The sequence below is a fragment of the Hyla sarda genome, chromosome 4 (genome assembly GCF_029499605.1).
Source record: "Hyla sarda isolate aHylSar1 chromosome 4, aHylSar1.hap1, whole genome shotgun sequence".
Taxonomy (NCBI): Eukaryota; Metazoa; Chordata; class Amphibia; order Anura; family Hylidae; genus Hyla; species Hyla sarda.
Window position 1 is genome coordinate 44,740,617 of NC_079192.1, and position 23,971 is coordinate 44,764,587.

General features: G+C 44.4%; 1 protein-coding gene across 3 annotated transcripts in view; it reads right to left on the reverse strand.

Moving 5' to 3' along the window:
- Positions 1-2,176: 2,176 nt before the first annotated feature.
- The window catches only part of GMIP (GEM interacting protein), a 99,770-nt gene continuing 77,975 nt past the window's right edge, over positions 2,177-23,971 (reverse strand). For all 3 annotated transcript variants that reach the window (XM_056570688.1, XM_056570689.1, XM_056570690.1), the window contains 11 exons: positions 22,679-22,869; positions 17,615-17,724; positions 16,884-16,985; positions 15,088-15,183; positions 14,830-14,990; positions 14,537-14,725; positions 11,366-11,503; positions 10,125-10,309; positions 7,039-7,300; positions 5,255-5,294; positions 2,177-3,565 (listed from right to left, as the gene is read on the reverse strand). In XM_056570688.1, coding sequence (XP_056426663.1) covers positions 3,396-3,565; positions 5,255-5,294; positions 7,039-7,300; positions 10,125-10,309; positions 11,366-11,503; positions 14,537-14,725; positions 14,830-14,990; positions 15,088-15,183; positions 16,884-16,985; positions 17,615-17,724; positions 22,679-22,869 — 1,644 coding nt within the window. In that variant the 3' untranslated portion in view covers positions 2,177-3,395. The remainder of the gene's footprint in view (positions 3,566-5,254; positions 5,295-7,038; positions 7,301-10,124; positions 10,310-11,365; positions 11,504-14,536; positions 14,726-14,829; positions 14,991-15,087; positions 15,184-16,883; positions 16,986-17,614; positions 17,725-22,678; positions 22,870-23,971) is intronic.

Sequence of the window (23,971 nt, forward strand, 5' to 3'; positions counted from 1 at the left end):
TAAATTAGACATATTGTATATGTGAATCAATATATAATTTATTTGGAATGTCTATTTTCCTTACAAGCAGAGAGCTTCAAAGTTAGAAAAATGCAAAATTTTCAAATTTTTCATGAAATTTTTTAATTTTTCACCAAGAAATGATGCATGTATCGACGAAAATTTACCACTAACATAAAGTAGAATATGTCACGAACAAAACTAACTCGGAATCAAATTTATAAGTAAAAGCATCCCAGAGTTATTAATGCTTAAAGTGACAGGTCAGATTTGCAAAAAATGCTCCTGTTCTTAGGGTCATAATGGGCTCTGTCCCCAAGGGGTTAATTAAACCCAGAAAATCCACGTAAAATGCACGTAAAATGTGTATTTTACATTAATAAAAAAAACCTTTTGTTTTTATTTTAAAATACAGGTCAGCCCACTGCTGTGTTAGCTTTTATTGGCTTATTCTGAAGTGACACTGCTGGCATCTGTAATGCACCAACTGGACACAATAATACGGGGAGGTGACAGGAGGTCACTGTCTGAGGTCAACACACTGCTCAATGCTTTACTCATCTTGCTTTCTATTAGATTTGCAAAGACTTTCTGGGATCTGTAGTTCCTGTTCTCTATCAGCTTTCTCTCCATGATGGTGGCCGCAATGCAATGTATAGGGTTTAATCAGCCTCTTAAACTTACCTCTGTGCTGTCTCCTGATTGGCCTGGAAGCTGGATCTCACATAATGCAAGCAATAAGTATATAACCTGGGATCATGTGATCTTGCTTCTAGCTGCAAGGTATGCTGGGCTTCCCTGACATAATCTAAGTGTTCCTAGTATTTCCTTTATTCATTGAGAATGCAAAACGTCATGTGTTCCTTATCCTTGTTGGTAATAATAGCGCCTATGCTAGGCTCATGCGAGCCGAGTCTGGCAAAGTAAAAGTTCTTCAAGCCATTTTACCCTTATAAAGATGATGTATCATCCCTGAAGTTGTTTGTAGAGAATACAAAATGTTGAAAAAAGAACTGATTGCTAACCAAATTTCACCTATCCGATATTAGTCTATGGTCACATTATATTTTTATGCTCTTTGTACACATTTCTTCTACATGTCTCACATGCCTTTTTATTATTCTACCAAAGGGGTTGTCTCATCTTCCCTGATTATCTCTCTCTCTCTCTGCTGCTGTCCTCTGCTCACATTTCTGGGATTGCTGGTGGATGGCTGAAGTCAGAGGTAGGTCGTCTGCTTCTGTATCTGACAGCTACTAAGCTAAGCACTTTGCCTTCAACTGTCAGATATGATGAATAAGCTGAGATAAGCCCAAGCTGGGACCCTGATTTGAACTCAGCTCAGAAGCTCTGGCCAAAGGAAATGACATCACCACTGTTTCTAAAGCAGAGCTGGTGGACGGGAGCCAGCTGTCAACAAGAGGGGAGAAAATAATAGATATCTACAGAACCAAGCAAGTTTGATAAATTAAGCCAATTGCATACCTTAAAGGGAATCTGTCAGCCCTATATCATGATGAGAGCTGCAGACGTTGGCAGTCGTAAAAAAAAAAAAAAAACTACCAATGCCTAGCCAGTGGCATTAAAGGCATGCTGTCTTCTCTATATCATGCTCAGAGCTAAAGCCATGGGTAGATAGCTGATAGGGAGATAAAACACATGATACCCGTCTCTTAGCTAATGGCTGTTTGCAAAGTTATAAAATCATGTTTTCCCTCCAAGCTCAAGTGTTATAGAGGCAGTGCTGAGCTGCAGGATGCACACCATTCCCTACCTGCAATGATTGATGTACAAAGCTCAGTGCTGGAAGCCAAACCCTCTACATCAATCATGTAGAGTAAGAAAGGTGGACGACAGAGAAGACATGCATTCTGCAGCTCAGCACGACCTCTATGACACTTGAGCTTGGAAGGAAAACATTATTTTAAACAGCCATCAGCATAGAGACAGATATGATTTATTTTATTTTCACTATCTGCCCATGACTGCAGCTCTGAGCATGATATAGAGCTGACAGATTCTCTTTATTGCCACTGGCTAGCAATTAGTGTGTTTTTTTTTTTTTACTACTAGCAATTGTTGTTGTTTTTGCCCCACTGAATATATGGTACCTTTTTATTATTATTAACCTCCTATAATATGCTCATAAAAAAACATACAATGTTATAGTCATAAGTAGATATAGATATTTATACATAACATCACATATGTCATCAGCTCTGTACAATAGAGAAAAATATAAAATAGGATACAACAAAAGCTAATTTCCTTGCACAAATAAATAAGAAAAAAAAATATTCCATTATTTTATCATTCCATCAAAGCCAAGTTTGTTCATTTTTCATTTTTATTTTTAAAGAACCGTAGAAGTACTACCGCCCTGTCCATTGTCTCTATCGGTGGTCTCCAAACTATGGACCTCCACATGTTGCAAGACTACAACTCCTAGCATGCCAAAGCCAAAGGCTGTCCGGGCATGTCTGGAGATGTAGTTTTGCAACGTGTGTCCCCCAACCTGTGGCTCTCCAAGTGCTTCAAAACTGCAACTCCCAGCATGCCTTGAGATGTCAGGGCATGATTAGAGTTGGAGCGTCACAAGGTGGGGAACACTGCAGTATATGGACGCTCATTTAGATTCCCCCAACAATGCACATGCCTATTTGCATAGGAAAATTCAGGGCTCAGGTTCTGCAAAAACGCATGGGAACGGAGTTCCTGCACTTTTTCCGCAGTTGGAACACTGTTCCCATTAGCAGGAGTCCTGCAGGACCATCCCTTGAGTGGAGCTCCTACCCTTTTTTCACAGGAATTTGTCATCTTTCCAGATATCATTTTGGAACACTGGTTGGATTGGAGACACATTAACACTTATATAACGATCATATGTTCTGTGCAAGCCAACCATATCCCATGACCCAATGGTCAGAAGGACAAACATGATCATCTGTAAGCTCCAGTGAGGACAACAAGGATTGTCCTGTTCAGTAGGGAAAGACCTCCCGTTGTCACCTCTTCAAGAACATAAGTTTCTTTTGACTATAAATATTACTCTTATATCACTCTTGGATGTGTAATATACAGTATCTCACAACTTACGAGTCTTTAAGTCTCCATAGACTCTTCTCGAAGATCTTATTAGGTGGGTCTTCCACCATGTTTCTCCGATTTGTTGTTCATTTTTTGGTAATTTCCATGTAGAGTGTGAGGTTCAGTATTGGATTTTACAAGTAAACCTGAGAAATAAGTCTTAAAAAAATACATCTGGATCTATTTTAGAAGGACTCCAGATTGTTCCTTACATGAAGGCCAACGAAAAGTTTCTCAAAAAGATCTCCAACTTGGGTTTTCTCCTCATGGTTTTCGTACAACTTCCTACAGGATAAGAAGTCTCAACCTCACACTTCGGTTCCAGCATCGCTACTTGATGTCTTGATGTGTTCACCACGCGGAGACTTCACGGGCATACGACTAAAGTGAGCCCTGGAATATGTTAAGCTGTCGGAGAGGCTCGGATCATCTTCTTCTTCTCCTGGATAGGCTCGTTCACCATCTTTTCCATCGAAATCTAGAATAAAAGACAATGGGTAGATCTATTGTTAGTGCTACATGGTCCAAGGACTACACTGTTGGCAAAAGTGAAACTACTTTGGGGGGATTTTATTTTTAACCAGTACACCAGTTTTTTGGCGTAAATGAGTCAAAATTTTTGTCCAACCTTTTGGCCTCCCACTGTCAATAACAAAACGCATCAAAACTACACTAAATGTGAACTGACCTCAACCCACTTATGAGCCTAATGTATTACCCAGTGTGAACTCCAACATTGGCGGCCAGATTAACCAAAGATTAGCCCCACCCTCAGCCAAAGAATTCATGGGAAATGTAGACAGAACCATTTCAGTGATGAATTTACATCCAAAATGGGGTCTAGCCTATGCCTGCCACATCGGCTAAAACAGGTTTGTGCAAGGCATACACAAGAACCTCTACATTATTCTTTAATAATAGCCTATGCTGCACTTGAAGTGCTTCTTTAAGAGATGCTTTTGGCCGGGAGAAGTGCGTGCTAATGCAACAAACTGCTGTAGCCGCTTCGTATCGCTCCCATAGTCCATTTGTTTGTCCTATCGCTCCATGTATGTTTTTTGCACAATTGAAATAAAGAAATGAAGATTCCTACATATGGGGGAGTGTCAATATTTCTGCCTTATGAACTATCGCTTCTTTAAGAAATGGCTCCATTCATTGGGTTGTGGTGGTGCTAGGTTACTGCAGATGAGCAGCTATTTAAAGATGTACTCCCGTGAAAAACTTTTTTTTTTTTTCTTAATGAACTGGTGCCAGAAAGTTAAACAGATTTGTAAATTACCTCGATAAAAAAAATCTTAATCCTTCCAGTACTTTTTATGGGCTGTATACTACAGAGGAAATGCTTCACTTTTTGAATTTCTCTGATGTCACGACCACAGTGCTCTCTGCTGACTTCTGCTGTCCATTTTTGGAACTGTCCAGAGCAGGAGAAAATCCCCATAGCAAACATGTGCTGCTCTGGACAGTTCTTAAAAAGGACAGCAGAGGTCAGCAGAGAGCACTGTGGTCATGACATCAGAGAAATCCAAAAAGAAAAGCATTTCCTCTGTAGTATACAATACAGCCCATAAAATGTATTGGAAGGATTAAGATTTTATTTTTTACAGAAGTAATTTACAAATCTGTTTAACTTTCTGGCACCAGTTGATTTAAAAAAAAAAAAAATGTTTTCCACAGGAGTAGCCCTTTAAGTGGAGATAGGATTCGAGCTGTAGTAACAAGGTGCCATCACTACAAAATGAATGGAGCCAGTGCTTTCTCCCTGTTCGTTGTCTATATCAGTGGTCCTCCATTACTGGGGACCTCTAGATGTTACCAAATTACAACTCCCCGCCTGCCCGGACAGCCGTTTGCTGTCCGGGCAGGCGGGGAGTTGTAGTTTGGCAACATCTCGAGGACCACAGTTTGGAGACCGCTGGTCTATATTCTGTAGCTCTGGCTCTGGTGAACAGCTGATCAGGGGGGAGGCTGCCAGGTTGTAGCACCCCTCCGACCAGACATTGATGACCTATGCTGAGGAAAGACCATAAATGGTCCATAAGGAGTTGTATATGTAAAGCTGTGTAACCCTTTATTGATGAATCATTTTTATGAACAAATATTTAATTAAAGCTTTTACGACCCATAAAGTTTAGCCCGGAATGGATTGACAGGCCATCTTTACCTGATACATCAGCACAGTAGTCAGCGCCCTCCGCAGGATCCTACGGAACAGAAGACATGAAGAAATGATTTCGTATTGTCTGAGAATTTAGCCAAAAACAGCAAAAGAATAGTAACAACTAGAAGTAGAGGAGAGAGTACATCTAGTCAATCTCTACTATATTTTGAGACTGACCAGTGACCACATAGCTTAAACAGAAAGTGAAACCACTTTAGGACAATCGCCCATCCAAAATGAGAGAATTCACCACAGACCAGCCCGGTGTAGACCTCAGCTGGAGTCTCTTGGAGAGATGAATAGAAGTAGAAGGAGGTGGCACTCATTTCTGCAGTGTGGTGCACGTGGACCAGTAGGCATATGGGGGGGTATTTACCATGCGTTTTACTCCGGTTTTTTGGCGGGTCTTTGACGCATATGCGTTGCGTCTTTTTGTTTTTGCGACTTTGCTTGCGACAATCGGGGGCCGTCATAATTCATGTTGAACCGAAATGTAGGGCGGCATAGCTACTTTTGCTGCAGTAGACGCAATTTTATTATCTGCGACAATCCTGGTTTGGCGCAATTCGCCTCACTTTTCCCGCAACTTTGTCGCATCTCGCCGCCATGAAATTACATGTCCAGAAATTCGGCTAAAGCGGCCCTGGCATCTTAACCCTTCTTTGTGTTAAAATGGCTAACCATAATGCGCTCCAGGTACCCCATTAATCAAGATGCTATGTTAGAGGTTGCCATTTTAGAAGGTGCCTCTCCATCAGAGGAAATGTCACCAGACATGGCTGATTGCCTTTGAAGAGCAAAGAAGGTCGTTAGGGAAGAACAGCTAGAAGGCAAAGTAGCGAGTGACAGGCTTAAAGGGGTATTCCGCCCCTAGACATCTTATCCCCTATCCAAAGGATAGGGGATAAGATGTCAGATCGCCGCGGTCCTGCTGCTGGGGACCCCCGGGATCCCCGCTGCGGCACCGCGCTATCATTACAGCACAGAGCGAGTTCACTCTGTGCGTAATGACGGGCGATACGGGGGACAGAGCAGCGTGACGTCATGGCGCCGCCCCTCGTGACATCACGGCCCGTCCCCTTAATGCAAGTCTATGGGAGGGGGCGTGACGACCGCCACGCCCCCTCCCAAAGACTTGTATTGAAAGGGGCGGGCCGTGACATCACGAGGGGCGGAGCCGTGACATAACGATGCTCCGGCCCCTGTACCGCCCATCATTACGTGCAGAGCGAACTCGCTCTGTACTGTAATGATAGCGCGGTGCCGCAGCGGGGATCCCGGGGGTCCCCAGCAGCGGGACCGCGGCGATCTGACATCTTATCCCCTATCCTTTGGATAGGGGATAAGATGTCTAGGGGCGGAATACCCCTTTAACATAACAAATTTTACATGTTGCAAACCATCAAACTTCATTAACAAAGTAATTCCTAACGAAACACACGAAAAAAACAGCAGAGAAAGTATTTATGAAGCGCAAGAGTTCTGGTGGCCGTTCCTGACTGGAAAACGCGGTCTAATGTGCTTTTCGGGACTTGCGCCAAAGTTATTAACGGACGTGCGAATGATAAATTTGGCGCACGTCCGTGAAAAAAAACGCAAGAAAAAGAAGGGTAAAATGTGACAAAGCACAGCAACTATTGATAAATACCCCCCATAGTAGGTAGAAGAAGTCCCGGCACACATGGATGAATGCAAAATCACCTGAAGATCAGTTGATGAAGGCCACCAGGTGGCCGAAACGCGTCCTGTGAGCCTCTGGAGAGATGACACTCTATGATCTTTCTTACCTCAGATATCATTGACTCATCCATTTCGGCCTCAGACGTGTCTTCGGTCACTTCTTGACGTCCTGCTGCAGGTAGCTCATCCATCCCAAATATCTTTTCATAGTTATTGATGAGGAACTCCACAGCTTGGGCTTGGTTTCCAGAATCTAACAAGCAGGTCATAGGTTTGTCCTGTTCCGGCGCTGGGCGAATTAGTGTGGGCCCGAAGATGATTCCAAGGTTATTTGCACTCATCTTGTTGTCCTCAAACCTTTCTGAAACTCTATACATGTGGAAAGAAAAGAAAGATCTCTAGTTGTGCACCACAAAGACTGCGAGAAAACAGATCATATGTGGGACCAATTGCTTGACGTGTTGACGGCTATACACAACCAGACTGCTGTTATAGGGAGAGGTCCACACTACACAACCAGACTGCTGTTATAGGGAGAGGTCCAGACTACACAACCAGACTGCTGTTATAGGGGGCGCTCCACACTACACAACCAGACTGATGTTATAGGGGGCGCTCCAGACTACACAACCAGACTGCTGTTATAGGGGGCGCTCCAGACTACACAACCAGACTGCTGTTATAGGGGGCGCTCCAGACTGCACAACCAGACTGCTGCTATAGGGAGAGGTCCAGACTACACAACCAGACTGCTGTTATAGGGAGAGGTCCAGACTACACAACCAGACTGCTGTTATAGGGGGCGCTCCACACTACACAACCAGACTGATGTTATAGGGGGCGCTCCAGACTACACAACCAGACTGCTGTTATAGGGGGCGCTCCAGACTACACAACCAGACTGCTGTTATAGGGGGCGCTCCAGACTGCACAACCAGACTGCTGCTATAGGGAGAGGTCCAGACTACACAACCAGACTGCTGTTATAGGGAGTGCTCCAGACTACACAACCAGATTGCTGTTATAGGGAGAGGTCCAGACTACACAACCAGACTGCTGTTATAGGGGGCGCTCCAGACTACACAACCAGACTGCTATTATAAGTAGTGGTCCAGACTACACAACCAGACTGCTGTTATAGGGGCGCTCCAGACTACACAACCAGACTGCTATTATAAGGGGTGGTCCAGACTACACAACCAGACTGCTATTATAAGGGGTGGTCCAGACTACACAACCAGACTGCTGTTATAGGGGCGCTCCAGACTACACAACCAGACTGCTGTTATAGGGGCGCTCCAGACTACACAACCAGACTGCTGTTGTAGGGGGAGGTCCAGACTACACAACCAGGCTTCTGTTATAGGTGGAGCTCCAGACTACACAACCAGACTGCTGTTATAGGGGGCGCTCCACACTACACAACCAGACTGATGTTATAGGGGGCGCTCCAGACTACACAACCAGACTGCTGTTATAGGGGGCGCTCCAGACTACACAACCAGACTGCTGTTATAGGGGGCGCTCCAGACTGCACAACCAGACTGCTGCTATAGGGAGAGGTCCAGACTACACAACCAGACTGCTGTTATAGGGGGCGCTCCAGACTACACAACCAGACTGCTGTTATAGGGAGTGCTCCAGACTACACAACCAGATTGCTGTTATAGGGAGAGGTCCAGACTACACAACCAGACTGCTGTTATAGGGGGCGCTCCAGACTACACAACCAGACTGCTGTTATAGGGGGCGTTCCAGACTACACAACCAGACTGCTATTATAAGTAGTGGTCCAGACTACACAACCAGACTGCTATTATAAGGGATGGTCCAGACTACACAACCAGACTGCTGTTATAGGGGCGCTCCAGACTACACAACCAGACTGCTGTTATAGGGGGAGCTCCAGACTACACAACCAGACTGCTGTTATAGGGGGCGCTCCAGACTACACAACCAGACTGCTGTTATAGGGAGTGCTCCAGACTACACAACCAGATTGCTGTTATAGGGAGAGGTCCAGACTACACAACCAGACTGCTGTTATAGGGGGCGCTCCAGACTACACAACCAGACTGCTGTTATAGGGGGCGTTCCAGACTACACAACCAGACTACTATTATAAGTAGTGGTCCAGACTACACAACCAGACTGCTATTATAAGGGGTGGTCCAGACTACACAACCAGACTGCTGTTATAGGGGCGCTCCAGACTACACAACCAGACTGCTATTATAAGGGGTGGTCCAGACTACACAACCAGACTGCTATTATAAGGGGTGGTCCAGACTACACAACCAGACTGCTGTTATAGGGGCGCTCCAGACTACACAACCAGACTGCTGTTATAGGGGCGCTCCAGACTACACAACCAGACTGCTGTTGTAGGGGGAGGTCCAGACTACACAACCAGGCTTCTGTTATAGGTGGAGCTCCAGGCTACACAATCAGACTGTTGTTATAGGGGCGCTCCAGACTACACAACCAGACTGTTGTTATAGGAGGAGCTCCAGACTACACAACCAGACTGCTGTTATAGGGGGAGCTCCAGACTACACAACCAGACTGCTGTTGTAGGGGGTGGTTCAGACTACACAACCAGACTGTTGATATAGGGAGAAGTCCAGACTACACAACCAGACTGCTTTTACAGGGGGCACTTCAGACTACACAACCAGACTGCTATTATAGGGTAGAGCTCCAGACGACACATTTAGACTGCTGTTATAGGAGACGGTCCAGACTACACAACGAGACTGCTGTTATAGGGGGCAGTCCAGAATACACAACCAGACTGTTGTTATAGGGGGCGCTCCAGACTACACAACCAGACTGCTGTTATAGGGGGCAGTCCAGGCTACACAACCAGACTGCTGTTATAGGGGGCGCTCCAGACTACACAACCAGACTGCTGTTGTAGGGGACGTTCCAGACTACACAGCCAGACTGCTGTTATAGTGGGCGCTCCACACTGCACAACCACACTGCTGTTATAGGGGACGCTCCAGACTACACAACCAGACTGTTGTTATAGGGGGTACTCATACAGCCAGACTGGTGTTATAGGGGGCGCTCCACACTATACAGTCAGACTGGTGTTATAAGGGCGCTCCAGACTGTTTCAGTAACATGCCATAGCTTAGGGGGGCAGTGTTGTATACATAAATTGGCAGCACCACAATGTTTCACTCACCGGTACAAGTGCGCTGTCAGGTGGCGCAGTGTGTTGTAGTTACTGGCTGGAAGCTGACATAGAATATACTTCATTTGCTGAATGGCCTCTTGTCGAACTTCTGGCTCATTCTTTTCTTCAGGGAAGTCTCTTGAAAAGGCCATAAACTTCTCATATAGATAATGGGTCACCACAGAGTCTGGGAGCTGGAGAAAAAGATATTAGGGGAAATTTATCCTTAGTTTTATCCTGTATTTTGCGTCACTTGTGAAAAAGACGCTAAATGTTTGTACAAATCAAGTCTCATTCAGGAAAACAACTTAAATGTAGTGTTACATGGTAAGCGAGGATTTGTCAACTGCAACTTTTTCAAATTGGCGCAAAATGTATGCGCAAACACATCTGGAAGCGCCAAGCACTTACTATATGATGGTGTCAAGTCCTGCTATACAGTACAGTGATCTCTCAACTTACAATGGCCTCAACATACAATGGTTTCAACATACAATGGTCTCTTCTGGACCATTTTAACCTGAAACCAGACTCAACATACAATGCTGAGACAGTCCAGATCTGTGGAACATGTCAATGGCTGGAAGAAACGACCAATCAGAATGGAAATTTCACTGGTAAAACACCTGTATTACTGAAGTGCATGCACTGACTGGCTGTCTGGTGGCGCCTCCTACAGTACAGAGAGATATTACATGTTCTGTACTACTCCTTACCTGTACCAGGGTTAGCTGCTCCCTCGGACACCAGGTGAGGGCGGCTCCATGTTACTTTTTTAGGACACTGTGTACTGTACAGGACCCTGAAGAAGCTCCTGTCCTCTACATAGACAGTGATTACAGCTCCCAGCAGATCTTTATTACTTTTATATGTAAGGATTTGCTTTATCTATATTAGTTATCTACTTATTTTTCTTTAATCCTCACTTTTTACTATTTTTGAATGACATTTTGGTGGCTTAAGAACCAATTACCAGGTTTCCATAGAGTTATGGTCTCAACATACAATAGTTTCAACATACAATGGTTGTCCTGGAACCAATTAATATTGTAACTTGAGGGACCACTGTATATTGTTGGTTTTAGCCTATAAAATCTGCTGTTTTTACATAATTTGTGATAGTCTTCATATGTCATCTATGCAAATTACAATGCTTTATACCAGTGTTCCCCAGCCTCCAGGAGTTGTAAAACTACAATTCCCACAATGCCCAACAGCTGAAGGCTGGTGACCCCTGCCTTATACTGTACCTCTTTCAGGAAGTGTTTTAGGACGCTGGTGATGTCATGAGGTGAATGTCCTGACAAATCCACAAGTTCTCTGCCATTCTCGAATGCCTGCTGAAGTTTTTCCACACGAGCTTTGGCCCCACTGATACGGTACAGACCCTGGAAAACAGACAATATGACAAAGTGTTAATAGACGGGCACAGGCCCACACATAGCTTTTGGGTGTTTCAATGCAAAATTAATCTGTTAAAGAAATTCTCTGCCTTGAAAATCCTTTACTTGTTTAAAGAGTCCCTTAAAGGTGTACTCCACCCCAGTGGCGTAGCGTGGGTTGTCAGCACCCGGGGCAAGGCAAGTCATTTGCGCCCCCTAACCCGTGGATTTTAGCACTCGAGTCTCTTCCACTAGATTAGTTAAAGAAACCCTTACCCCCTAAGCACATGTATTGTTTGTTATGAAATACTGATGTAATTAAAGTAAAATGCATCTAAATACAAGTTTATTTCCAAACACTTTATTGAGTGCGAACATGCATTACACATTCTCCACATTTTCAGCAGGTCTATGAATACAAATCTACAAACGTAGTAACCTAGCATGGGCCGTGCTATTATATGTCGTCTCACAACCATCGTAAACGACTAAAAATATCAAGAACAAAAACTAAACATCAAAATGGAACCAAACCCTGGAGATGATCCAAGACTGGGCTAGATGGAGCCAACTTCCTCAATCCTGTACCTCTGCACCATAGCAGTAGGTGCCGGGACCGGGGAAGCGGTGACCGGAACACTGAAGAAGATGACGCGCTGCCGGTCACTTACCAGGCCCCGGCCGGCGCGCGTCCTCCTGCGATGATCCTGCGGTCCTCCTGCGTCTCTATGGTTGTACGCACGGGACGTCAGTGACGTCCCGTGCGTACAACCATAGAGGCGGAGAAGCGAAGGACCGAAGGAGGATCGCAGGAGGCCGCCGGGGAATGGTGAGTGACCGGCGGACATCCTTATGTCCCGAAAAGATTTTTTGGGACACAGGGATGTCCGGGATAGGAATACTTCTTTTTATGTGCCCGGGCCGGCTCCCGTGTGTGGCTGCAAGCGGGGGCCGACCAGAGCATATAAAAACTAATACTGTATACTAAAAACCAGGGGGCCTCCAGCTGTTGTGAAACTATAATTCCCAGCATGCCTGGACAGCCTTTGCCGGTCCAGGCATGCTGGGAGTTGTAGTTTCACAACAGCTGGAGGCCCCGTGGTTTTTAGTATACAGTATTAGTTTTTATATGCTCTGGCCGGCCCCCGCCTGCAGCCACACACGGGAGCCGGCCCGGGCACATAAAAAGAAGTATTCCTATCCCGGAGAACGCGCCCCCCCAGAAGTTGCGCCCAGTGCGGCCGCCCCCCCCCCTGCACCCCCCCACGCTACGCCTCTGCTCCACCCCTAGACATCTTGCGTAGAATTCATCAAACTGTTTAGAAACTTTTTTTTATCTAAAATTTTCTCACAAAAAGTCTCAGTCAGTTCCCTTGAGACTTTTGTGAGACTTGTGCTTTTGATCATATGTGAAAGTGAACCACCATTTGCAGTGCTTTGGACTAGTTTTATGCAGTGGGCACTGATTCATTATGTGGGACTTTTCTCTGAAAGTCTGAGAAAACTCAAAAAAAAAAGTCGCAGTGCGGTGATTTACACACAAACTCACACCACGTCACTTCGGCCCTGGAAAGTAGTCTAAATGAGTATCATGGGCATCAGTAAAGTTGGGGACAGGTGGAACACATCCCCCTAATGGACTGACGCGGTGTTGGTCCTCTGATGCACCCCCCCCCCCCTCAACTGTACGCACAGGATAATTTAGGATAACGGGCAGCAGGGGGAGGATGAGGCCAAGCAGGCAAATGAGGCAGCCTGTTTCCATTGCCTGACACTTGGCTGCCTCGTTAATTTCCACCTGCGATCTCCCTGTTGCACCCGTTGTTCATATAGAGTGTCGGGTGCAGCGCCGGAGGCTCGTGACATCATGGTCATGCCCTGCTCATGATGTCACGGCCACGCCCCTTCAATGCAAGTCTATGGGAGGGGGTGTGACAGCCATCACGCCCCCTCCCATAGACGTGCATTGAGAGGGCGTGTCTGTGAAGTCACGAGCGGGGCGTGACCGTGTCATCACGAGCCTCCATCCCGCATCGCCAGTCATCCGTCAAGGAGTGAAGTTTGCTCCGTGCACCAGAAGTCTGGGGTGTCGCAGCCGAGATTATGGGGCTCCCCAGCGGCGGGACCCTCGCGATCAGACATCTTATCCTCTATCTTTTGGATAGAGGATAAGATGTCTAGGGGCGGAGTACCCCTTTAAAGTGGGCCTAACAGGGGTGTAAACCAACTCATGGCTAGATAGGGCCAGTCATAAGGGTTCTAGGCATATCTCTTTTATCTCCATAGTTCTTTCCAGATCCAAGATATAAGCTTTTTTGTTAATGTGTAAATAAGACTCAAGTGCCCAGGGGGTGTTCCCCAGCATGCCAAGAGCCCAGGGTTAGCCAACCTATCTCCTCTTATTCACCAGTTGTGTGTTTGCTTTCATTGAATGTGGGTATAGATGTATGCAAGCAGGCATGGAGTCAGTGAATAAGAGAAGTTTAGCTGGGTAACACTGGGCTCTTGCCCTGCTGAGAAACACCCCCTGGGCACTTGAGCCCCATTATAAAAAAAAAAAAGGCTTTTATCTTGGCACCGGAAAAAGCTATGGACATAAAAGAGGTGTGCCCACAATCCTGATGACTAATCCTATCCAGCCATATCTTTATTTATACCCGTTTCCTGCTGACAGGTCCACTTTAAAATAAGAAGATGAAAAAGTGCCCAACTTCTGAAACCTCTAGTGACCGGCTGTAATCTGGAGAAACCTCACAGTAAGTGGTCAGTTTCCTGCAGCCCCCCTGCAGGAGAAGTGAGGTATTACACATTGCTCAGTTTAATCAATAGGTTGTCTGTGTCAGACAGGCGCTCCAGAGAAAATACCCTGCGTACTCTCTGTTCACTCTGGATCCCAAACGAAAGACCTTCCCCCCTTCTATGTATTAAAACTAGAAGATCCTTTGAGGGTGATATTTTGAAGAACTAAATAAATGCTTTATAGGTGAAGGTTATAACTGACCCTGACCAAATTTCATGTAGGATAAGGAATGGGTTTACCTGTTGTCCCAGTGCCCGTAGCTCGATCTCAGAAGTACATTTGGTGACAATGAAGGGCACCTCCTCAGGAAAGTGTCTCGGGAACTGACAGAAATCAATCCCAAACAGTTGTACTTTGGGGGGTAATTTCTGATGACCACATTTGATCAGTAAGGTCTCCATACACTTCTTATGACAAGTCAAGTAGCACTGCAGCAAAAAGACAGGATTTAGTCTGTTAGAGGTCTATAGCTCCTACGCATATACGGTACAAGCAGAGATGACTGCCCTCGTAGAAAGACTTGACAACTCACCTCCTCACACTCATATCCGGAAACCATGAAGTTTTCACACTCTCTGCATTTCGTTGGAACTCTTACACGTCGAATTCGGTGGCTTTGGGCAGCCGGTGACATGACCAGCTTGTCCGTGCTGTGCAGGTGTAAGCCGTTCTCCGAGGAGGCATCTGTGGAGTCTACAAAGTCATATACAAGGTGAAGTAGATAGCTAAGATGGTGAACATACGGTACTCAGCTTTGGGTATGAAGGTTTCTGAGTAGAAAATGACGCACCTACGTCCTCGGCGTGGAAGGAATCTCTCTCATCCAGGTCATCAGAAGACATGGTCCCCGTAGAGGAAGCTTTGGCTACTCTCCTCACATAATGAACTGTAGGGAGGCAAGAAAAAGAAAATAGGTGTAATTCATAGGGTGCCAGATCAAAAAATAGGTGAAGAAAGAGTCAATTGTCAGGTATTGTCTTACAAAGAGAAAAATGGCATACACTTAAAGTGGTACTCCGGGGGACAACAATTAAAAAAAAAAATCAACTGGTGCCAGAAAGTTAAGCAGATTTGTAAATTACTTCTATTAAAAATTCTTAATCCTTCCAGTACTTATCAGCTGCTGTATGCTCCAGGGGAAGTTGTGTAGTTCTTTCCAGTGTGACCACAGTGCTCTCTGCTGACACCTCTGTCCATGTCAGGAACTGTCCTCTGTCCGGAGCAGGAGAGGTTTGCTATGGGGATTTGCTCCTACTCTGGACAGTTCCTGACATGGATAGAGGTGTCAGCAGAGAGCACTGTGGTCAGACTGGAAAGAACTACACAACTTCCTGTGGAGGATTAAGATTCACAACTTCACAACTTCCTGTGGAGGATTAAGATTTTTTTTAATAGAATGAATTTACAAATCTGTTTAACTTTCTGGCACCAGTTTATTTTTAAACATTTTTTCCAGGGGAGTACCCCTTTAAGAGGTTGTCCAGCATTATGAAACAGACAAGGGTTTAGTACCATGCTAGCTAGAAGAAGAACTTGCTTAGGATTCTTCTGTTGGCATCATGTGACAAAATATCTGAAAAAACGCACGTATATCTGAAAAAAACTAATAAAACATGTAAGATCATAAGATCAAGGGGGGAGATTTATCAAAACCTGTGCAGAGGAAGAGTGGTGCAGTTGCCCATAGCAACCAATCAGATTGCTTCTTTCATTTTCCACAGGCCTCTAAAGAGGCCTGTGGAAAATGAAAGAAGCAATCTGATTGGTTGCTATGGGCAACTGCACCACTCTTCCTCTGCACAGGTTTTGATAAATCTCCCCCAAGGTTTTTTTTGAATAAGGGGTATTGTAGGTGTATAGAATTCGATTCAGATGTTCCTTCTTGCATTTGGTTAAAAATAAAATGTCACAGTCAAGTTTCGCTAGTTTCTTTCTTCGCTAGAAGTTTTTCTGTTCCATTTATGCGTGGTGCATTATGGTATTTTCGATTTTTAACTGGCTAACACGGTATCAAGCCTTTGTCTTCTCAGCAGAATGGAAGATATCAGAAGGTAGTGATCACAATGAGATGCTGTGTTGTGTTCTGCCATACAGCATCTGATGAAGAGCTAAGTTGGCCTGGAAACGCGTCGTGTGTCAGAATTTGTAACATGAAATAAAAGATTATTATCACCTAAATATTGGTCTAAGACGATCTACAATTTTCTTGCAACGGTGGACACTATTTTGCCATTTGAAGAGCTCTACTGTTTTTATCTTCATTCGGAATCTTAAGGTATTTGGTCACACCATGCCAAAAAAGAAGCCTAAGCAGGTTCCAAAGCGCGCCATGTACCATCATAAGTACCCCTTTAAAAGGTATCATTACTGCAAGACTGCAATTTCTCTCTCTCTCCGAGAGCAATAATATAAAAACAGAGCCACACCTGTCCACAGGTTGTCCGCGGTACTGCATCTCAGACCCATTCAGAACAATAGAGCTGAGCTGTAATACCAGTCACAACCCATGACCAGGCGTGGCAGTGTGTAAGGAATAAAACAACCATGTCTCTAATCCTGGATAACCCTAGCATTACTTGGACTTACTTGGACCTTCCACTGGAGATTCTTGAGATCTGAGCTCATTGCTGCCTCCTACACTGTCAGAGTCACTGGACAGAATCTTGTTGCCCCAAGAGCCTCGTTCTCCTAAGTAACAAAAAAAAAAGCAGGTTACTTTTTAAATTTTTGTGATCCCATCTGCAATGAAATCTTGGGTGCAGCTATCAAAAGTGCCAGGAAATGGCCGCACTATTAAAACCTCTCTACCCCACACAGGGCTGGTGCAAGAATTTTTGTCACCCTAGGAAAAAGCTAATTTTGCCGCCCCCTTGACTCCGCCCATTGGCCAGCCCTTTGGTGTGCCGCCCCACTTTACTACTGGGGTGACACACTGTAACAAACCTCCTCATCATGCTGCTGGCTGAGCGAGTGGTTTAGATGCTGGTTGTCTAACTTTCCTGTGGCAGGCAGAGCGGCGCCCCCCATCAAGAAGGCGCTCTAGGCAGCTGCCTATTTAGCCGATAGGCAGAGCAAGCCCTGTCCCCACATGAGAAGACTTCACTACCATAAATAATTATCGGTAGATGGTGGCCAGGTTATAGATTCTGCATTGGGGCCTAGAACATTGCACCGCTGATGCTGTTTGATGACATGATTGTGTATGTGTGATTATGTGTAGGTATAACAGCATGCATGAATATGACCCCGTATAGGTATATATCATAGGTGTATGTAGTTGTATCATGGATGTGTATTTTATCTACTTAACACAACACCTGGTATTATCCTTGTTCCCGTCTCATCCACTTTGACATTGAGGTCAGACAAGGAAGACGACACTCGGACCAGTTGCACTGCATTTTTTCTTTTGCCGCTGGGTGATGACCTGCAGAGTTATCATAGGATTAATATACAATGAGTGTGAAGATGCTGACAATGTAATAAAATGTTTCTATGATAGACGAGTCACTATAGAATTCAACCTATAATTTTGTAAGTTTTCCAAAACAAAAGAGGCATCAAAGAAACATAGAATGTTTCAGAAGATGAGAACCATTCCACCCCCCTACTCTTCCCAATATTCTGAATATTATACACTCACTGACACTTTATTAGGTGTTTAATTGTTTGTTAACACAAATACCTATTCAGCCAATTACATGGCAGTAAATCAATGCATTTAGGCATGTAGGCATGGTCAAGACAATGTGATGAAGTTCAAAAAGAACATCAGCATAGGGAGAAAAGGTATTTACATTGATGTGAATGTGACATGGTTATTAGTATCAGACGAGCTGGTTTGAGTATTTAACAAACTGCTAATCTACTGGGATTTTCATGGACAACCATCTGTAGGGTTTACAGAGAATGATCCGAAAAAGAGAAAATATCTATTGAGTGGCATTTGTGTGGCTGAAAATGCCTTGTTGATGTCAGAGAAGAATGGGCAAACTGGTTCGATATGACAGAAAGGCAACAGTAACTCAAATTACCATTGGTTACCACCAAGGAATGCAGAATAACCAGGCATCAAGTATGGGAACTCACCCAAGATTTTCACCCAAGGGCTGGTCCTGCTAATGGGAACAGTGTTCCTTCTGTGGACAAAAGTGCAGGAACTCAGTTCCCATGCGTTCCTGCTGGACTGGAGCCCTGAGAAGAACCATTTCTGAAGCGCAACACATCCATCCTTGAAGCAGATGGGCTTCAGCAGCAGAAGACACACTGGGGGCAACTTCTGTCAGCTAAGAACAGGAAACTGAGGCTACAATTCACACAGGAACCAAAATTGGACAATGGAAGACTGGAAGAACATTGTCTGGTCTGATGAGCCTAAATTGCATCTGCGACATTCAGATGGTAGGGTCAGAATTTGGTGTAAACAACATAAAGCATGTGTCCATCCTGTCTTGTATCAGTGGTTCAGGCTGGTGGGGATGTAATGGTGTTGGGACATTTTCTTGGCACACTTTCAGCTTCTTAGTACCAATAGAGCATCATTGACTTGTGAGAGTATTGTTACTGCCCAAGTCCATCCCTTTATGACCACAGTGGACCCATCTTCTGATGATACTTCCAGCAGGATAATGCCCCATGTCACATGACATCATCTCATACAGGACAATGAGGTCACATGACATCATCTCATACAGGACAATGAGGTCACTGGACTGCACTGGTGGGATGTGGGGGAACCGGAAATTCTCATCATGGATCCAACAAATCTACAGCAACTGTGTGATGTCATCATGTCCATATGGAGGAACTGTGTGATGTCATCATGTCCATATGGAGGAACTGTGTGATGTCATCATGTCCATATGGAGGAACTGTGTGATGTCATCATGTCCATATGGAGGAACTGTGTGATGTCATCATGTCCATATGGAGGAACTGTGTGATGTCATCATGTCCATATGGAGGAACTGTGTGATGTCATCATGTCCATATGGAGGAACTGTGTGATGTCATCATGTCCATATGGAGGAACTGTGTGATGTCATCATGTCCATATGGAGGAACTGTGTGATGTCATCATGTCCATATGGAGGAACTGTGTGATGTCATCATGTCCATATGGAGGAACTGTGTGATGTCATCATGTCCATATGGAGGAACTGTGTGATGTCATCATGTACATATGGAGGAACTGTGTGATGTCATCATGTCCATATGGAGGAACTGTGTGATGTCATCATGTCCATATGGAGGAACTGTGTGATGTCATCATGTCCATATGAAGGAACTGTGTGATGTCATCATGTCCATATGGAAGAACTGTGTGATGTCCTCATGTCCATATGAAGGAACTGTGTGATGTCATCATGTCCATATGGAGGAACTGTGTGATGTCATCATGTCCATATGGAGGAACTGTGTGATGTCATCATGTCCATATGGAGGAACTGTGTGATGTCCTCATGTCCATATGAAGGAACTGTGTGATGTCATCATGTCTATATGGAGGAACTGTGTGATGTCATCATGTCCATATGGATGAACTGTGTGATGTCACCATGTCCTTATGGAGGAACTGTGTGATGTCATCATGTCTATATGGAGGAACTGTGTGATGTCATCATGTCTATATGGAGGAACTGTGTGATGTCATCATGTCCATATGGATGAACTGTGTGATGTCATCATGTCCTTATGGAGGAACTGTGTGATGTCATCATGTCCATATGGATGAACTGTGTGATGTCATCATGTCCATATGGATGAACTGTGTGATGTCATCATGTCTATATGGATGAACTGTGTGATGTCATCATGTCCATATGGATGAACTGTGTGATGTCATCATGTCCATATGGAGGAACTGTGTAATGTCATCATATCTATATGTAGGAACTGTGTGATGTCATCATGTCCATATGGAGGGACTGTGTGATGTCGTCATGTCCATATGGAGAAACTGTGTGATGTCATCATGTCCATATGGAGGAACTGTGTGATGTCATCATGTCCATATAGAGGAACTGTGTGATGTCATCATGTCCATATGAAGGAACTGTGTGATGTCATCATGTCCATATAGAGGAACTGTGTGATGTCATCATGTCCATATGGAGGAACTGTGTGATGTCATCATGTCCATATAGAGGAACTGTGTGATGTCATCATGTCCATATGAAGGAACTGTGTGATGTCATCATGTCCATATAGAGGAACTGTGTGATGTCATCATGTCCATATGGAGGAACTGTGTGATGTCATCATGTCCATATGGAGGAACTGTGTGATGTCATCATGTCTATATGAAGAACTGTGTGATGTCATCATGTCCATATGGAGGAACTGTGTGATGTCATCATGTCCATATGGAGGAACTGTGTGATGTCATCATGTCCATATGGAGGAACTGTGTGATGTCATCATGTCTATATGAAGAACTGTGTGATGTCATCATGTCCATATGGAGGAACTGTGTGATGTCATCATGTCCATATGGAGGAACTGTGTGATGTCATCATGTCCATATGGAGGAACTGTGTGATGTCATCATGTCCAAATAGAGGAACTGTGTGATGTCATCATGTCCATATGGAGGAACTGTGTGATGTCATCATGTCTATATGGAGGAACTGTGTGATGTCATCATGTCCATATGGATGAACTGTGTGATGTCACCATGTCCTTATGGAGGAACTGTGTGATGTCCTCATGTCCATATTGAGGAACTGTGTGATGTCATCATGTCCATATGGAGGAACTGTGTGATGTCATCATGTCCGTATGGAGGAACTGTGTGATGTCATCATGTCCATGTCCATATGGAGGAACAGTGTGATGTCATCATGTCTATATGGAGGAACTGTGTGATGTCATCATGTCTATATGGAGGAACTGTGTGATGTCATCATGTCCATATGGATGAACTGTGTGATGTCATGTCCTTATGGAGGAACTGTGTGATGTCATCATGTCCATATGGATGAACTGTGTGATGTCATCATGTCCATATGGATGAACTGTGTGATGTCATCATGTCCATATGGAGGAACTGTGTGATGTCATCATGTCTATATGAAGAACTGTGTGATGTCATCATGTCCATATGGAGGAACTGTGTGATGTCATCATGTCCATATGGAGGAACTGTGTGATGTCATCATGTCCAAATAGAGGAACTGTGTGATGTCATCATGTCCATATGGAGGAACTGTGTGATGTCATCATGTCCATATAGAGGAACTGTGTGATGTCATCATGTCCATATGAAGGAACTGTGTGATGTCATCATGTCCATATGGAGGAACTGTGTGATGTCATCATGTCCATATGGAGGAACTGTGTGATGTCATCATGTCCATATGGAGGGACTGTGTGATGTTATCATGTCCATATACTTTCCAGCACCATGTAGAAAGTATGACACCGAGAATAAAGGCAAAAGGGACCCTATACTAGCAAGGTGTACCTAATAAAGTGGCCAGTGACTGTATGTAAAAATTGCTGATTCTTTGTCACATAAAATGGAATAAAAAGTCATCAAAAAGTCACATCTACTTAAAAGTGATGCCTATAATAAATACAGATCCCAACGCAAAAAAAAAAAAATTGCCACAAAATCACACAGCTCCCTAAAAATAAAAAAAAGTTCTAAGGGTCAGAATATGGTGCACAGATATGATTTTTTTTTTTTTTTCTTGTATTAAAAATAAAATAAAACAAATAATCCAAATTTAGTGTCATTGGGGAAGATTCATCAAAACCTGTCCAGAGGAAAAGCTGCTGAGTTGCCCATAGCAACCAATCAGATCGCTGCTTTCATTTTCCATAGATGAAAGAAGCGATCTGATTGGTTGCTATGGGCAACTCAGCAGCTTTTCCTCTGGACAGGTTTGGATAAATCTCCCCCATTATGAATCTTAGAAGGTAAAGAGGAAGAAAATGTAAGCCGAAAATTGAAATTTAGGGTTTCGGGAACAAACTGGCTGCACTGCAATTGCGCCTGTAGGTGGCACTGCAGTTGTAGGTAGGGAACTATATACACCAGTGTTTCCCAACCAGGGTGCCTCCAGCTGTTGCAAAACTACAACTTGCAGCATGCCAAAGGCTGTCCGGGCATGCTAGGAGTTGTAGTTTTGCAACAGCTGGAGGCACCCCGGTTGGGAAACACTGATATACACACTACAATAGTAATTTCCACAGTATGTAAAGTATATACAGTAAATTATATTTTTAATAAATCTGTATATTTCAGTAATCCTGTTGAGGAGGCCGATCCTGGTTCAGCTTCTAACTCATGGGGGAACAGGTACAGTAAACTAATTCTCCCTATATACCCACATGGAAGATATATAACAACATTCCCCATATCGTGGTGACATCACCTTTGGATCGCAGGGGCATGTTCCTGGAAAGCGAATTTATCAGGCTCTATATGCTTTCGCGGTAGAGCCAAGATGAATTGAAGATACCGTTCACCGACTTCATATGGTTCACACAGGCTGAGCAAGTTACCGTATCCGGTAGGTACAGATTCGCACTGTGAACGCTTCATACGCATAAGGTTCAGGGTCACCTGCCAGAAAACAGACAAACAAGACATAAATCGTAGGTTCTGTCCAGTATTAAGTTATCACGACAGAGAAAGGATGGAAGTAATGAGAGGTAGAAAGGGTTCTTTACAGTAAAAGCATTAAAACTAAGCTTATAGCGGCATCAACAGATCATAAATGTGGCCGCAAATCAGATAATTCCTTAGAACTTTTTTTTTTTAAATGTAACCTGTCACCATGAAAATACTGTTCAATCTTCAAGCATTTTGTTATAAAACAGGCAAATAATTAGTTTAATGGGGAAACAGTCACTATCATTTGTATTTTCTCAGCTCATTATGGGCTTAAAGGGGTATTCCAGGAGTAAAGTTAGTGTAGTTCATAATATAGTGTCTGTACCTGTGTGTGACGGTTTACTCACAATTCTTATGTGATTTTCACTCCAATATTTATTTTTAACAGCATACAAAATGACTGTTGTCTCAGATTTTTCCCAGCTTGCAATGAGGCCGAGACCTGACTCACTAGTCAGCTGATGACAGGGAGCCTGTCTGCTTCAATGGGTGGAGGGATCACTTGGTGGGAGAGAGATCAATCTGCAACTAATGCAACAGCTGTAGGCACCCTGATTAAAAACCACAGGTCTTTAAATGGATGCAGCTCATTTATGCTTCAATAGGTGGGGTGGCTGATGTGTGGGAGGGAGGAAAATGGAATTGTGGTATTTGTAGTCAAAAAAGAAAAGTCAAACAGGAAATACCAGTTCACAAAAAGCTAGCCACAGTGTTATGGTAATATCATGACTGTCATGCTGAGCGCTCCGGGTCCCGCTGCTTCCCCGGAGCGCTCGCGGCATGCTTCTGGATGCAGTGCTCCGGTCGGCACCGCTGACCGCAAGCGCTGCTTCCATGTTCCCGGTGGGGACGCGATCCGAGGTGCGGGACGTGTCCGCTCTCGGATCGTGCCCCGTGTCTCTCACCCACCACATCCTCCTTCACTGCCCTCCCGGCGCGCGACCCCGCTCTCTAGGCCCAATCAGCTCAATACTTATAAAAACCCACTTCCCCTTCCTGTCCTTGCCGGATCTTGTTGCCCTAGTGCCCTGAGAAAGCGTTTTGTGAATAC